Source organism: Mauremys mutica, chromosome 12 (genome assembly GCF_020497125.1).
Source record: "Mauremys mutica isolate MM-2020 ecotype Southern chromosome 12, ASM2049712v1, whole genome shotgun sequence".
NCBI lineage: Eukaryota > Metazoa > Chordata > Testudines > Geoemydidae > Mauremys > Mauremys mutica.
In genome coordinates this window covers 3324957-3342457 of record NC_059083.1, presented here as the reverse complement: position 1 = coordinate 3342457, position 17501 = coordinate 3324957, and the positions used below count along the sequence as shown (strand labels likewise).

At 54.9% G+C, this 17501-nt stretch overlaps 2 protein-coding genes across 2 annotated transcripts in view; one reads left to right on the top strand and one right to left on the bottom strand.

Annotated features, from left to right (window-relative positions):
* Positions 1–10756, bottom strand: part of LOC123345807 (major histocompatibility complex class I-related gene protein-like) — a 33346-nt gene extending 22590 nt beyond the window's left edge. Inside the window, exon 1 of the mRNA XM_044982862.1 lies at positions 10696–10756. Within this exon, the coding sequence (XP_044838797.1) occupies positions 10696–10756 (61 nt within the window). The remainder of the gene's footprint in view (positions 1–10695) is intronic.
* The window catches only part of LOC123345793 (endothelial zinc finger protein induced by tumor necrosis factor alpha-like), a 1203704-nt gene that overhangs the window by 178150 nt on the left and 1008053 nt on the right, over positions 1–17501 (top strand). The window lies entirely within an intron of this gene.

Here is a 17501-nt window from a genome sequence, read left to right as displayed (position 1 = left end):
GGGAGTTGGGGCCACCACAGCAGGAGGGAGGACACGGGGTGGGGGCTGGGAGCAGGAGGAGGAGAAGGGCAGTGGGACTGGGTGGGGCTGGACAGTCCCCTGTGAGGAGGAGGGAAGCAGAAGGGGACAAGTGTATTGGGGGGCTGCAAAGGAGTGTGAAGAAGGAAAGGAGCCCAGGAAGGGGGCAGGACTGAAGAGGGTGTGAGGAGGGGGACATGGTTATGGGGGAAGGGCTGGTGGGAGTGGGATGAGGAGGGGGAGGTTCTGGGGAAGGTCAGCACATTGTGCCAGGAGGAGCCCCCAGGGGAGGATGGAGCAGGCAGAGAATGGGGGGCGGGGCGGGGGAGACAGGAGCTGAAGCTTGGGGGAGTGTGGGGGGGGGGATGCCAGGGCTCCAGCTGCTCACACACTTGGTCACTGATTCAGACTGTGGCTGCCCCCCAGGTCCCCTGTAGGGATCGGGGCCCTGTTGTGCCAGGCCCTGCATGAGCCCTGCCCCATGCAGCTCACAGGCTGCTGCCCCGTCCCTGCCCTCGGGTTCACCCCACAGGCCGGGTCGGGGTGGGGTGGGGGCTGCAGCTCCCAGACAAAGGGCCTGGTGCTGCAGAGACTGAACCCCGAGTCCCTTCACCCTGTGAGTGTCCCCCCGACGTCAGACTCTACTCAGGGGGTCGGGGCCTGGGGGTCAGGCGGATGCAGCTTGTTTGGTCCCACTAGCTCCTCAGCGTGTCGGGGGCTCAGACCCTGCGGAGTTACCATGGGGACCCTCCCTCCCCCACACAGCCCCACCGGCGCCTCCCTCACCTGAGTAACGTTACACACGGTGTCTGCAGGATCGGGGCCTTGTTCACTAGTTAGACCAGAGCCCCCCTGCGCTGGGCGCTGGACACACGCCAGGCACAGCCCTGCCCTGGCTTAGCTCTGCCTGGTCTCCCCCAGCTCAGACATAACCGGACACAGACGCCCCCTTTTCTTCCCCTCCGCTCCCCCGGCTGCTGATCGCCCTGTGTCCCCCCGTCAGCACCAGCCACTTTCCCCCTCACTCCCCTTTGTTCAGAGCCCAGGGGCCCGATCCGGCGAGCAGGGCTGCTGCTGCTGCTCCTCTCTGGCCCACTAGTTATCGAATCAGTGGAGCAGGGGGATTGGCCCCACCGTCTCCCACCTCCTTGGCGAGGGCTCCAACCACGTAAGAACGGCCACACTGGGTCAGACCAAGGGTCCATCTAGCCCAGTGTCCTGTCTGCAAACAGTGGCCAATGCCAGGTGCCCCAGAGGGAATGAACAGAACAGGGAATCATCAAGTGATCCATCCCCTGTCGCCCATTTCCAGCTGCTGGCAAACAGAGACTAGGGACACCATCCCTGCCCAGCCTGGCTAATAGCCACTGAATCCTCCATGAACTTATCTAGTTCTTTTTTGAACCCTGTTATAGTCTTGGCGTCACAAAATCCTCTGGCAAGGAGTTCCACAGGTTGACTGTGCGCTGCGTGAAGAAGAACTTCCTTTTGTTTGTTTTAAACCTGCTGCTGATTAATTTCATTTGGTGACCCCTAGTTCTTGTATTATGAGGAGTAAATAACACTTTATTTGTTTTTGCCACACCTGTCATAATATTATAGACCTCTATCATATTCCCCCTTAGTTGTCTCTTTACCAAGCTGAAAAGTCCCAGTCTTATCATAGAATCATAGAACTTAAGATCAGAAGGGACCATTATGATCATCTAGTCTGACCTCCCACAAGATGCAGGCCACAAAAGCTGACCCACCCACTCCTGAAATAATTCTCTCCCTTGACTCAGCTGTTGAAGTCCCCAAATCCTGATTTAAAGACTTCAAGTAGCCTCTCCTCATATTATTAACCTCTCCTCATAAAGAAGCCGTTTCATACCCCTAATAATTTTTGTTGCCCTTTTCTGAACCTTTTCTAATACCAGTATATCTTTTTTGAGATGGGGTGACCAGAACTACATGCAGTATTCAAGGTGTGGGGGTACCATGGATTTATATAGAGGCAATAGGATATTTTCTGTCTTACTATCTGTCCCTTCCTTAGTGATTCCCCACATTGTTTGCTTTTTTGACTGCCGCTGCACACTGAGTGGATGTTTTCAAAGAACTACCCACAATGACTCCAAGATCTTTCTTGAGTGGTAACAGCTAATTTAGACCCCATCATTATATGTATAGTTGGGATGATGTTTTCCAATGTGCATTACTTGGCATTTATCAACACTGAATTTAATCTGACATTTTGTTGCCCGGTCACCCAGTTCTGTGAGATCCTTTTATAACTGTTCACAGTCTGCTTTAGACTTAACTATATTGAGTTGTTTTGTATTATCTACAAATTGTCACCTCACTGTTTACTCCTTTTCCCAGATCATTTATGAATATGTGGAATAGGACTGGGCCCAGTACAGGCCCTTGAGGGACACCACTATTTACCTCTCTCCATTCTGACAACTAACTGTTTATTCCTACCCTTTGTTTCCTCTTTTTACCAGTCACCGATCCACTGGATCCCCCTTGTCCACATGCTTGTTGACCCCCTCAAAGAATTCTAGCAGATTGGTGAGGCAGGATTTCCCTTTACAAAAACCATGTTGACTCTTCCCGAACAAATTGTGTCCATCTATGTGTCTGATGATTCTGTTCTTTACCATAGTTTCAACCAGTTTGCCCGGTACTGAAGTCAGGCTTACAGGCTGTAAATGCCAGGATCATCTCTGGAGCCCTTTTAAAAAAATTGGCATCACATTAGCTATCCTCCAGTCATCTGGTACAGAAGCAGATTTAAATAAGTTACATACCACAGTTAGTAGCTCTGCAATTTAATATCTGAGTTCCTCCAGAACTCTTGGGTGATGTCATCTGGTTCCAGTGACTTATTACTGTTTAGTTTATCAATTTGTCCCAAAACCTCCACTAATGACCCCTCAGTCTGGGACAGTTCCTCAGATGTGCCACCTAAAAAGAATGGCTCAGGTTTGGGAATCTCCCTCACATCCACAGTCACGAAGACCGATTCAAAAAATTAATTCAGTTTCTCTGCAATGGCCTTATCATCCTTGAGTGCTCCTTTAGCACCTCCATCGTCCAGTGGCCCCACTGGTTGTTTAGCAGCTTCGTGCTTCTGATGAACTTAAATTTTTTTTTGCTATTACTTTTGGAGTCTTTGCCCAGCTGTTCTTAAAATTCTTTTTCAGCCTTCCTAATTATATTTTCACACTTCACTTACCGGAGTTTATGCTCCTTTCTATTTCCCTCAATAGGATTTAACTTGTACTTTCTAAAGGATGCCTTTTTATCTCTCAGTGCTTCTTTTACTGTGTTGTTTAGCCACAGTGGCACTTTTTTGGTTCTCTTACTATGTTTTTTTTTCCCAATTTGGGGTAAATATTTAAGTTGAGCCTCTATTATAGTGTTTTTTAAAAGTTTCCATGCAGCTCGCAGGGATTTCACTTTTGGGATTGTATCTGTTAATTTCTGGTTAATGAGTTCTCAGTTGTGTGTCGTTCCCCTTGCTGAAATTAAATGCTACTGTGGTGGCTGCTGTGGTGTTTTCCCTGCCACAGTGTGTGACGTTATTGACTTAAACTATGACCATATAGATCATTGTTGCCAAACTTTGTGGAATATTTGCTGCAAATATATAACAATGGTTGCATGTAAGGTGTCTATGGAAAGGTTACGATTTGCTGATTATGATTATGCTATCTGTATGGCTATATTCTTATTATTCAAGCATGGAATTACTATCCATAGAGATTGTGTGGTACCGTTTGGTTCATTTAAGATTTTTACTTCATTTGATTCTACATTTTCTTTCACATCTAGTGCCACTCACCCACCAGCACAACCTGTTCTGTCCTTTCAATATATTTTGTACCCCGGTATTACTGTGTCCCATTGATTAACCTCATTCCACCAAGTGTCTGTGATGCCTGTTATATCAATATCCTTATTTAATACGAGGCACTCTAGTTCATCCATTTAGACTTCTAGCATTGGTATATAAGCACTGTCTGCCATTACGTGATGTAACCGAATGGGACTCTTTCTCATTTGACTGTTTCTCATCGGATCCTACCTGTATTTGGTCATCTTCCATCTTCTCCTCCTTACTAGGACTTAGAGAATCTCCATTAATAGATCCTCCCCTAAGGGATGTCTCTGTCCGAACTACGTGCTCATCCGCACCTGTCGGCTTTCCCACAGCCCGTAGTTTAAAGGCTGCTCAACGACCTTTTTAATGTTAAGTGCCTGCAATCTGGTTCCATTTTGGTTTAGATGGAGCCCACCCTTCCTGTACAGGCACCTCCTTTCTCAAAAGCTTCCCCAGTTCTTAATAAATCTAAACCCTCCTCCCTACACCATAATCCCTACACAATTGTCTCATCCACAGATTGACACCCTGCAGCCCTGCCTCTCTACCTGGCCCTGCGCATGGAACTGGGTGCATTTCAGAGAATGCCACCATGGGGGTCCTGGACTTCAATCTCTTACCTAGCAGCCTAAATTTGCCCCCCAGGACCTCTCTCCTACCCTTCCCTGGGTCACTGGTACCTACACGTACCACGACCACCGGCTCCTCCCCAGCACAGCACGTACGTCTGTCTAGATGTCTCGAGAGATCTGCAACCTTTGCACCAGGCAGGCAAGTCCCCATGCAGTTCTCCTGGTCATCACAAACCCAGCTATCTACGTTTCTAATGGTCAAATCTCCCGTAACCATCACCTGTCACTTCCTAGTAAGTGGAGTTCAGTGCCAGAGGACACCACGGCATCGTCTGGAAGGAGGCTGTTGTGATTCATTCTCCCCTATCCTCAATACTCTTGCCCTTCTGTCCCAATGCAAGGTTGGCTCCGCCAGCCCCCACCCCGGCTCACCCCCAACATCTGCCTCCTCCATTCCCGTCTCACACTGCGGAGCGTCTCTGGCAGAAATCTCATGGCCAGGCTGACGTCCTCCACTACAGATTCGTTCTCTCCTCCCTCAGTTCTGCCATTTTCCTTGCTACACACCTCGACTTCTCCAGCCTCGCTGGATCCCCCGCCCACAGCCCCAGCTGCCTCTTCTCCAACTTCGTCTCCCCCCTCAAACCCTCCCCACCTCCTGCCCCCACTGCGCTCTGCACAGGATCTCTTCCCAGAAACATTTACACAATTAAACCCTCTCCTCCCCTTCCCACCCTACAATTCCTGCCTCCTTCTCCCTCCCCGCAGAGGTAGACATTTCACATCTGCTCTCCTCCTAACCCCTCCACTGACCCCATCCCATCTCCTGATCTCCTCACCGCACCCCCCTCCAGCTGTTCCCCCCTCACAACACAAACACACATTACAGTGTCTTCCATCGAAAAGACCTTTGGCTCCATTTGTCTCTCCAGTGACCTCCCCGCTCCCTTTCATCTCTCAGCTCATTGAACATGCCCCTGCAGTCGCTGTCTGGAGTTCCTGTCCTCCATTTCCATCCTAGACCCTCCCCACCTCGGCTTCCACCCCTTGCGCTCCATGGAAAACACTCCTGCCAAAAGCTAGGAAGAGTCATTACAGACAGTCAGCCTCAGTGCTCCATCCTCACCCTGCTTGGCCTGCCAGCCGCCTGACACCAATCACCAGGCTACCCTAGAAATCTTGTCCTCCTTGGCTTCCTTAGCGCTGTCCCCTCCTGGGTCTCCTCCGACCCCTCTAACCACTCCCTCACCATGTCCACCAGAGCATCTCCTCCATCTCCCCTCCAGCTGTCTGTGGGGCTCTCTCCCCCAGGGCGCTGTCCTGGGTCCCTTCTCCTCTCTCTCTCTACACCTTATCTCTGGGCAAAGTCACCCACAAATTCAGCTACCGTCTCCATGCTAACAACTCACAGCTCTGCCTTCGTACTCCAGGCCTCTCTCCTTCTGTCCAAACGACAATCTTGGCCTGTCTCTGAGGTCTCCTTGTGGAGGTCTTGTCATCAGATCAAGCTCAGTGTGGTTAAAGCAGAGTTCCCAATCTTCCCCCCACGGCCTCTCATCTAGACGTGATATATCGAACTCCAAATGCACTCCCGTCGACTCCGGAACTCCACCCCCGCGAACGGCGGTGGCGGAGTCGACGGGGGAGCCACGGACTTTGATCCCGCGGCGTGAGGACGGGTAAGTAATTCGATCTAAGGTATTCGACTTCAGCTACGCTATTCGCGTAGCTGAAGTTGCGTACCTTAGATCGAAATCCCCCCCTAGTGTAGACCAGGCCTTAGATACGGCCCTTCCTCTCCACTCCCACAGCTGAAACTCTCATTCAGGCTCTCAGCGTCTCGTGTCTCGACTGTTGCAACAGCCTTTTCTTGGGCCTAGACAAACGCAGTCTCACCTGCTGAGGTCCATTCACAACATGCTGAAAAGATCATCTGTCTAGCTCGCTGATCGATGTCACCGCTCTCTGCATCCCGCCACTGGCTCCTTCTCCAACACAGACAGCTGCCTGTCTTCAACTGGGAGGCCCTTCCCGGCCAATCCCCACCCTCTCTCTACTGAAATGTCACCCCTCACCTCCAATCAGCCCATGATCGCAGCCTCCATCAGCCACTTGTTAAATCTGCAAACAAGCCCCTTTGTCCTGTGTCCGACACTGCCCCTCACACCTGCGAGGAGCTCCCCATAAACATCCGCAAAACGATCTCATTACCCTGCAAACCCTCCTCAACGCTCCCCTCTGCCAGGCTGCCTCAAAACCAGATAACGGTGAGGCCACTGAGCCCACGGCTGTCAGGCTGGCCCATGCTGTCTCCTTGTTCCCTAGTAGCTCCCCACTGGTCTATATTCATCCCTGGTCTCATTCTCAAATGGGACAGTCTGTGTATTCGGTGTCTGTGCAGCACCCGGCACAACAGGGGCCAGGGGAGGGGAGGACATGAAAAGAAAATGAGAGGGGAGGGAATTGTTATTTCAGGTGGTGGTAGCACATATTAGCTTTAATCATGCTGGGGCTCCACTGTATGGGGCGTTGTCCAGACAGAGCACGTGACAGTCCCTGCCCCACGCAGCCGGATCCACACGTGGTTTTCATTCTGATTTAACTATTTCAGTCGGGTATGTGATTTGTTTATTCGTCTGTTTCTTTTTATCAAAATAGCTAAAATCAGTACAATCCCTTGCGTGAGTGCAGTTACACCCGCAGAGCCAGGCTTTACGCCAGCACAGCTTATTGCTGTAAATGTAGGGGAATCATCTGTACCAGTGTAACTGTGTCCACACTGAGTGGTTGTACTGACTTAACGATGATGGTTTCAAACTGTGTGAAAGTGGTACAAACAATGCATGTAGACCAGCCCTAAAAAGTTGATTCCAACTCTTTAAACTTTGTTGTTAACACCTTGGTCTTGTCTACATACAAATTTACACTAGTCTAAGGGCATGGATACTCTGGAAACTTCAAAGTGCTGTCACGGGAGCGCTCCCGCAGCAGCACTTTGAAGTGCGAGTGTAACCTCCTGGTAATCCACCTCCACGAGATTAGCTCCCAGTGCTCGGAGCCTCTCTATACTAGCGCTTTAAAGCGCTCTGACTTGCTGTGCTCAGGGGGGTGATCTTTCACACCCTTGAGCCAGCAAGTCAGAGTGCTATAAAATGTAAGTGTAGCCAAGCCCTAAGTTAAGGTGTCAGTTAAAATTGGTTTAGTTAAACCAATGCAAAAGGCTGTGTGGACACACCTATTCCAGTTTAAAAGTGTCTTTTTTCAGTTCAGCTAAAAGGTAATAATTGGAGATATACCAATCTCCTAGAACTGGAAGGGACCTTGAAAGGTCATTAAGTCCAGCCCCTGCCTTCACTAGCAGGACCAATTTTTGCCCCAGATCCTTAAGTGGCCCCCTCGAGGATTGAGCTCACAAACCCTGGGTTTAGCAGGCCAGTGCTCAAACCACTGAGCTATCCCTCTGAAGCTGGTTAGAACTTGTCCACAGGAAGAATTGCACCAGTATTATTAAACGTAAACTGGTTCAGTTAAACTGGTGCAAAGCCCCATGTAGACACTCTTATTCCGATATACAAGCAGCATTTTTCAGTTAAGCCACTATTATACCAAAATAAGAAGGTCCACAACGGGGTATGCACTGATTTCTCTAAACCAGTTTAAAGTTTGATGTGTAGCAAAGGTCCTACTTAACCAAAGCACCTGTCAAGCAGTAGGAAGAAAAGCCGTCCTTGGTGAAGATTCAACACCCTATGGCCCTTCAGCTGAGGACTGAGAATTCCCACCCCAGGTCTCTGGTGCTCCAAGGAGACCTCCAGCAGAACAGGGCAGACGAGAGCTAGAATAGAACAAGCAGGGGAAAAACCCTTTGGGGCCTTCGCTATTCATCAGGAAGCAGCAGAAATGGACACAAACCCTATTCCCCTCTGGCAGGTCACCTTTAGTGTACCGGGCACAGAGGATTTCTCTCTCTCAGGTTATGTCTACACGGCACTTTCGTCATTAAAACCTTTGTCACTCAGGAGTGTGAAAACAAAACAATTCACCCCCCTGAATGACCAAAGTTTTAATGGTGAAAAGTGCCCGTGTGGACAGTGCTTCCTTTGGGGGACAACGCTATCCCGCCAACGAAGCTACTGCCCCTCGTTGGGGTAGTTTTCTTTTGTCAGGAGAGCTCTCCCCTGGCAGCAGAGAGCAGCGACACTGCGTGCCTTGCGACAGCCTGGCTGTGCTGCTGTAAGGTGTGCCTAGGGTGACCAGACAGCAAGTGTGAAACATCGGGACGGGGGTGGAGGGTAATAGGCGCCTATATAAGACAAAGCCTTGAATATCGGGACTGACCCTATCAAATCGGGACCTCTGGTCACCCTAGGGGTGCCGTGTAGACAGCGCCTCAGTGACGAGGGCCTGGCCAGGCACGGATGGGAGTTGGTGCTGGATTCAACGTCATTAAACAGAGCCAGACACACTGTGATCCTCTCTGCGCACACCCCCAGCCCTACAGGCCCCAGGCCAAAGCTCTGTGCAGCTGGAGTTACACCAGTGCTGGGTGTGACCCCCCAAGGGCCTCCTGTCTCTTTGCTCCAGGGGCACCCAACGCACTGACCCCCAGCTTCCATTCCCGGCCCTTAATGTGACTCGACCCCGTGGGGCCAGGCTGCACTGGGGCCTAACCCTGGTTACATCAAACCAACCTGTCACTGAGTATAAAATCATGAGTGATGTTGAGAAAGTGGATAAGGAAAAGTTATTTACTTATTCCCATAATACAAGAACTAGGGGTCACCAAATGAAATTAATAGGCAGCAGGTTTAAAACAAATCAAAGGAAGTTCTTCTTCACGCAGCGCACAGTCAACTTGTGGAACTCCTTACCTGAGGAGGTTGTGAAGGCTAGGACTATAACAATGTTTAAAAGGGGACTGGATAAATTCATGGAGGCTAAGTCCATAAATGGCTATTAGCCAGGATGGGTAAGAATGGTGTCCCTAGCCTCTGTTCGTCAGAGGGTGGTGATGGATGGCTGGAGAGAGATCACTTGATCATTGCCTGTTAGATTCACTCCCTGTGGGGCACCTGGCATTGGCCACTGTCGGTAGACAGATACTGGGCTAGATGGACCTTTGGTCTGACCCGGTACGGCCTGTCTTATGTTGTTATGAGTGACACGAGGTCAACCATGCACTTGACACCACTTCAAACAAACCCCCAAACCCACCCCGCAGCCTCACCCAGCTGGCTACAGGCTGCGGAGCTCCCCGGGTCTGAGCTGCTGCTGCCTGGGGAACTCTGGGGCCAGGCTCAGGCCATGGGAGAGTCACGTCCACGCCAGGAAAAGCAGGACGTGCCCCCGCCCCTCTCCCCACACCCCGTGGGGATCCCGAAGCTCCCACCCAGCAATCCCAGGAGATCCCAGCAGCACAAAGGCAGCAGCTGGTCTGTGCTCTGCAACGGGCGCTCGCCCCCACACTGAGCCCCGATCAACGCACAGATCCTGGGGCTCCACCTCTCCCCTCGCCCTGGGCACACGGCCAGAGAGGGGGCGGGGGGGGTGACACATCCCCTCCCTAGGACGACACCTCTAAAGACACATCCCCACTTACAGACCCATCGCTGCCATGGGGGCAGCTGGCCTGGTGCTGACACAGCTCAGCCTCGGCCGCACCGAGCCAGGGCCAAGCCCCGCTCAGGAGATCTAGACACGGGTTAAACCCAGGGGTCGGCGGGAGGCGGGAGATTTACCCCGTCACTAACCCCCTGGGCTCTGCAGACAGGGATGGGGGGGGGGAGGAAAGCCCGTTCCGCGCCCCCCGGGAAGGACCCAGCCTGGCAGCGCCTGGCGCAGGGGATCCCCACAGCCCCGGGGCAGGGCGGGCAGCGGGGACCCCCCCCAGACCCCAAATCCTGTTAGTCACCGATCGGCGCCAACGGGCCGGGAGGGTCCCTGGGGCCGGGACCCGACAAAGCAGAACCGACCCCCCCCGTCCCGCCTGTGAGCCCCCCGCTCCGGTCCGCCCCGCCCGCCCAGAGCCCCCCGCGCCGCGCCGGGTGATTGGGATGCGCAGCGCCGGGCACAGCGGGGCCAGGAGCCGGGGGGCGCGAACCCGCGACAGGCCGAGAACCAGCCCCCGCCGGGGGGGGGGATCCGGGACAGACCCGGACCAGACTCCCCCCGCCCCCGGCTCCGGTCCGACCGCAGAGCCCCGCGCTGCTGCTGACCCCCCCCCCCCGCACTGACCGGAGCCGCCCCCCGGGCTGGCCGCAGCCCCCAGCAGCACCAGCAGGACCAGCAGCTCCATCACCGCCCGGTCCGTGTCCCGCTGCCCCGCAGGAATCGGGCCCTTTCCCCCGTCCCCGGCCCCCGCCCCGGCCCCGCCAATAGCCGCGCGCAGACCCGGCTGCGTCACCGGTCGCTGGGCAGAACCCGGCCGGGCAGGTTGGACCCGGCGAAGCGAAACTCAGCAGGGATGAGCGCAGCGGGGAACCCCGGGCAAAGCCCCGCCCCCACCCCTAGGCCCCGCCCCTGGGCTGCGAATCCCGGGGAGCGCCCCGCCCCTACCCCTGAGGCCCCGCCCACTGGTCAGTCCATCCCAGGTAGTGCTCCGCCCCCACCCTGAGGCTCCGCCCCCTGGGCAGTGAATCCCAGGCAGCACCACGCCCCCACCCTCAGGCCCCGCCCACCCTCTGCCCCTCCCTGCCTGCAGGGCGCTCTTGGGTCACAACTTCAAACTGTTCTCCACAACCACAAGGGCAGAAACGTCCCTTTGACTAACACCAGCCGAGAGTGTCCCCCGCTCACATGACTCCAGGAGCTGGGGCTTTACGAAAACACCAGTGATAGCGAGACCCACACTAGAGTCAGGAGAGGGGGCAGCCCTGGCAGGGGGACACTGGCACCCACCTGGGAACAGCCAGGGCCCAGCCTCGGCCTCGCTACAGTCGCTGGGTGGGAGTTTGGCCCAGCCAAGAACTTGGCCCTAGGGCTTCAGGTACCAGGACAGCAATTAACTAACAACAAATTAATTCTCTGTCCATCACCAGCGCCGCCTCTAGAGATTTTTGTTTATGTTTATTCTAAGGCCAGAGGGCACCGTTAGCTAATCTCGTCTGACCTGCAGCTCCCAGGCCAGAGAGTTTACATGTACCTGGGTCTGGACCCCAAGAACGGGTCTGTCACGCTAGGAACCTCAGGCACTTTATTAATGTAATGAATTAACCACCACAGCCCCCCTTTGTGGTGAGTGACAACACAACAATCCCCAGCGTGTCTAGAGCATCACTGCCCCATTGCATGGGTGGGGAGAGGCACAGGGAGGAAAGGGACTGATCTGCTGTGTGACAGCAGCAAAAATGGGAACAAAACCCAGGATTGCTGGCTCCCAGCTCAAACCCACCAGCCCCCACTTCCCTCCCAGAGCCAGGGAGAGAACCCAGGAGTCCGGGCTCCCAGCCCCTGCTCTCAGCACAGGCAGGCAACAATGACCCAACCCCTGTATTTTCTTTGTCTTTAAAGCACTTGGCTGTTGACATTTCTGGGAAGTATTTTGGGTTTAGCGGGGGTGGGAGCAGCTCTGGGCCCTGTGCCGTTTGCCCCGGGCTGCAGCACAGTCACTGTGGGCGTTGGGATCGGATCCTGCCCTGGGCCGGTCTCTCCTGGGCTGGGGAGCCAGGCTAAGGGGAGCCCCCCTGTAGGTGTGCGGGACTCACCTCCTGCTGGTGTCCTGGGAATTAGCTTTTTTCAGCCTTGGAGCACCCACTGCCCTGCTCCCCCCCACCCTCCCATGGCCCTCCCTGGACTCCAGTGCCCCATTATCTGGGGTGCAGCTTCTGGCAGTAACCCCACTCTCAGGGTCTCCCCTTCCTGGGGACTCCCTTATCCCACCTCACCTCAGCCGGTGGCTACTGCCAGGCACCAATGAGCCCCCGCTCCCTGGGGCAGGCTGCAGTGTAAGAACCAGTCATCACAGGCAAGGGGGTAGGAGCTGCTGCCTTCCTCTGCCTCCCAGTACCTCAGGGGTGGGCCTAGGACCAGCCCTGCAGCCTGGGGGGTCGCCAGCCTGGAGCTCCCCTGGCCTTTCCCCAGCCCTGCCTCACTCCCAGGTACCTTTGCCACTGACAGCCAGGTCCTGTTCTCCCCCAGCCTGGAGAGAGACTGTCTAGCTCAGGGGTTCTCAAACTGGGGGTCAGGACCCCTCGGGGGGGTCCACAAGGTTATTACATGAGGGGGTCGTGAGCTGTCAGCCTCCACCCCAAACCCTGCTTTGCCTCCAGCATTTATAATGGTGTTATACATTAACCACACCTTTTTATATATGGGGGGTGGGGGTCGCACACAGAGGCAAAGGGGTCACCAGTACAAAAGTTTGAGAACCACTGAGTCTAGCTCTAAGCCAGCAGCCTTTTATAAGGACCTGCGGTGCTCTGTTTGGGGCATGGCCCCAGCTGTGCCAGATTTCCTAACCAGCACCTGGGCTTTTCCTTCCAGCCCCAGCCCCAGCCCTCTCCCAGGCCGGCCTTAACCCTGTCAGGGCCGGAGCGGGTAGCCACCCCGCTACACTCCCCATCTGGGACTCACTCCACTTGGGGTGGTCAGTGGGGGGCACTCACGGGGGCCGAGCCCCAACGCAGCTTCCCAGGGCAGCAGGGCGGGGCAGACTGACTGACTGCCTCCCTCCCCCCTCATGCCCCAGGCAGGTTGAGTCGCCTTCATCCGCCTGCCCCAACGGCCGGGCTGGGCTGCACACGCCACCTTCTTATCGGCCATGCCAGCTGCCACCCTTCGAATCCCCACCCCCTCCCCCCATTCGGGGCAAGCGGACACGCCCCTAGTTGCCTGATTGGTAGGAGTGAGGCAAGACCCGCCTCCTAGAGCAGCTAGGCCACACCCCCTGCTCTTCATGGGAGGAGCCCACCCCTTTCCCTCTAGTTTTCCCACAGGGCGGGGGGGTCCCCACCTCCATCGCTCCCCATTGGCTGGCTGCCTGGGGGGCGGGGGCATGCACCAGCACAAGGCTCCAGCGCCCCCTGCTGGGATCTTGGCTGGTTTCTGAGAAATCACCCAGGCGCAGGGCGAGGCGGTTGGAGCCGGTCACGAGGGCAGAAGGAGCGTGACCCCGTGACCCCCACAAGGGGGGGGCGCAAATAGCCCATTTATAGGGCCTGGCCAGATAGGCCTGTTGGGCTGGGACGGGCCAGAGTGTGGGGGTGGGGGGATACCAAGCCACAGGGGTGTATGGGTCTGTGACGGGGTTGGGACTCACCACCCCAGCGCCTCCCGCTGGTTGCTCTGGGAATTAGCTCAGTCCACGGGGAGCCCCCTCTGCTGGCAGTGTCCCATCCATCATCTGTTCCTCCACTGGCATCTGTTCCTGCGGTGCTCCCTGCTCGGCGGTGTCCTCCTCCAGGCCACTGCCCTCCGGCAGTGCCCCCTAGTCCATCCTCACCCCCTTCCAGGCCGGGTTAGCAACAGTCCTTGCACTGGCCTCAGTGGCCAACCACAACCTCAGGCCGGTTGCAGTTTGCCTCAGCCACCCGACTGCATGGCCAGCTGCAGTACAAAGGGGAAGTGGGGGGGACCCAGGCCCACCCACTACTCTGGGTCCCACCCCAGGGACCCGCTAGTGGCAGCCTCTCTGCTCTCCTCTCCCCTTGTCCGACTGTCCCTGGGCCACTTCCCCTCCGGCCCCTCACACCCACTCAGCCCTTTCTATCAGGGCCCGCAGTCTGGCAGGTCTTGGGCCGGAGCCCGCCCGCCCGCCCACCCACCGAGCACTGCTCTGCCCTGCCCAAGCTGCTGGTCTCCCGCCCTGGAGACAGACCTTCCCCCATGAAAGTCTGGGACAGACTGACTGCTGTGCCCCTGGGCAGCCTTTATATAGGGCCTAGCCTAGCTCTGATTGGCTGGCTCCAATCTCAGCCCTGATTGGCTCTCAGTAGGCCCTTCTCTGATTGGATTCCAGGCTGCGCAGCAGCTCTGGCCTGCTCTAGCCCTTTCTTGCATGGGGGTGGGGCAGCCACCCCACCACAGGGTCTGACTGGGGTTGCCAACCCTCCAGGATTTTCCTGGAGTCTCCAGGAATTAAAGATTAACCTTTCACTGAAGGTGAAACCTCCAGGGATATGTCCAGCCAAAATTGGCAACCCTAGATCTGATGCCAGGAGGCAAGGGACACCAGGCTTTCCTGTCTAGAAAACTCTGCAGCGATAAAACGTGGTGCCCGGAGTTCTGCAACAATTCCACTTTGCCACTACAGTCTATTCTATTATTTTAAAAATTGATACTGTATAATGGGTTATCCTGTGGAACTCCCTGCCACATGATATAAAAGGCAAGAGCTAAGAAGGATACCAAACAAGTCAGGACATTTCTATCTAATGCTGCAATGTCTGAGCACCTCACAATCCTTTTATCCTCATGCCCCCTTGGCAACAGGGCAGGCTATTATCCTGATGGGGAAACTGAGGCCCAGAGAGACTAGGGTCACCCAGGAAGCGTGTGGCAGCGCCAGGTCTCCCAGGCAGGCACCCTAACCACTGGAAGGCCACAGGCACACTCAGAACAACTAGCTGTACACCGGGATTCAAAGATATAACAGATGTAAATCCCCTAGCTCAGGGCACAGGCCAGTGACTAACCGAGGGGTGGAGGTGTGAGAGGCACAGACTGATTCAGGGGGGGCTGGTCGGCCTTTGGCTTGACCAGCTGGTATCCACCACCCCGGGCCCCCAACGCTCTGGATCCACGCTGCTGAGGGAAATAAATGATCATCGCACAGGTCAACTTTCCCTCGACAGCCGGCAGCTGCCAGGTCTGGTGCCCGTCACTGGGGGACGCGGGGGCAGTTCTAGGACCAGCCCTCGGTGGGGGTCACAGTCTCCTCCGGAGCCTTGACATCTGGGGAACAAACAGCCGAGCCGCCCGCGTTCCAGGGTCTGTGTTTTATTAGATCAATAGCTGAGCAAAATATGTGCAAATGGAAGAACATGAAATCATTCAGTAAGTTACTTACTGTGCTCAGGCAGGTTCACTAAACCACCCCACGTGCATTAACAGCCCCCGCTAAGGGCTACGTAGCACTGGGAAGGGGGTGGATCTGGGTCGCTAGTAGCCCCGCAGGCACAGCGCATCCCCAAGGCCAAGCTGGACGTTTTGGTTCCAGCCCAAGGGCTGACAGAGGGAGGGTCCGATCGCTCCCTGGTGACATGAACATCGGCAGCAGAGCTGTCAGTGCCATTAAGGCGCCTGCCCGGATTATGGCTGATTCGGTAACAGCCGATCTCTTCCCCCCACTGCCCCACAGAGTCACATTCCAATACGCCCGGTTACGCTGAACGCTTAGACGAGGAACGTAGTGAAAACAACAGGACTTCGCAGGGTTAAATGTGCAGGTGCTAACCCCGAAATACCTGCGCATGTGATCTTTCCAATAGCGAGGCTGTGTGACCTAGGGCTGGTGTCAGGATCTGAGCAGCTATTCTATAGGCGCTGTGCTCATATAGATTCTGTGGGTCTTACACACACACACAGGCCAGAACGCTAAGCCAGAGGAGTCCGCGCTCGCTAATGAGAACTAGAAAACACCCAGAGAGGCAGACGCTTTTGCTGGGTGTTTCAGTGCGACTCTTGGGGGTCCATTCAGCCGGCTGGGCTGCGATTAGCCGGGGGCCTTGTCAGCTCATGCGTGCTAAGGTCGATGGCTTTGCAGGCCAGCTAGCGGTGACTCGCTTGTAGGTGTCAGATCTTCGACGCCCCACGTTGCTGGATATTACCCCTCGGTGGCCAGCGAGGGGTGAATGAGGCACAGGGCACTTTGTCAGGTCTGGTGGCATGGCATGGCCAGAGGCCAGCAGCCAGTGCAGGCCAGCTGGCCTAACAAGTGAAGGCAACCTCAGGCTCCCGTGGCCAATCAGAACGGGGCAGTCTCTTTCTGAGGTCACTGGCATCACCCAATGAGGTCTGATTAGGACCCCTTTATGCAAATAAAAGACCTCCTAATTCCCATAATTTTGGGCTCAGAAAGCCCTCGGATCCAAAAATAGATGCAGTCCACAGGTCTGTAGGTATCTGAGACAATGGAGGTCTTGGGTCAGCCCCAGACAACATTTGTTCCAGCCTGCAAAAGTCCTGGCTTTATTTTAAATGATTTAAAAAAATGCGAAGCCAGCAAGAAGTTGGAACTGAAAAGGAAAAACCCAGTTCTGCATTCCCGGAGCCAGGGCCGGAGAGGGACAAGTCCTCGGTCTTCTGCTGCTCCTGCTCCACAGAGAGATGCTCACATATTTAAGAATTCTATTAAGATGATGTTAAAATTAAAAAAAAGAAAACAGTACAGAGTTTAAGCATAGAAGTTTCTGGTTATCAGGGAATAACATACAGATGATCAAGGGGTGTGAAGTTCGGTTTAAGATTGGGTGGCGTAAGGAATACATGATCTGCAATATCCCCAATTGGGGGTAAAAGGTTAACAGGTCAAAGTGCAGACATTGAGAGATGATGGTCTGTTGTTCATATAATGGCTAAGTTCAGGTGTGGAGTATAATGAGTGGATACGATGATGAGGATGGATTGACCCTCATTTGGTGAGATTTAACGTTCAGTGAGTTTATGGTTCCAGTTCATATGGTCCAATGGAGAAAGTGTCTTGGTCCCTTTCTCGTAGTCAATGCACGATGTTGCTCCGGTTCACGCCTCCTGGTCAGGGCCGGTGCTTCCATTAGGCGACACTAGGCGGTCGCCTAGGGCGCCAGGATTCGGGCGGCGGCATTTTGTGCGCTCCCCACGGGGCGCACAGGAGCTTCCGATTCCGCTCCCGTTGCGCCGCCGGAGAACGACCTTCTGCTGACGTGCCGTGGAAAACAGCGACAATCGAGCAGCTCAGTGACTGCCGCTGTCGCCTGCCGCATTTCGGCAGAGGGTCCATCTTCGGTGGTGCGACGGGAGCAGAACCGGAAGCTCCCGTGCACCCCGTGGGAAGCGCACAAAATGCCACCCCCCGAATTCTTCCTAGGGTGCCAGAAACCCTGGCGCTGCTCCTGCTGCTGGTA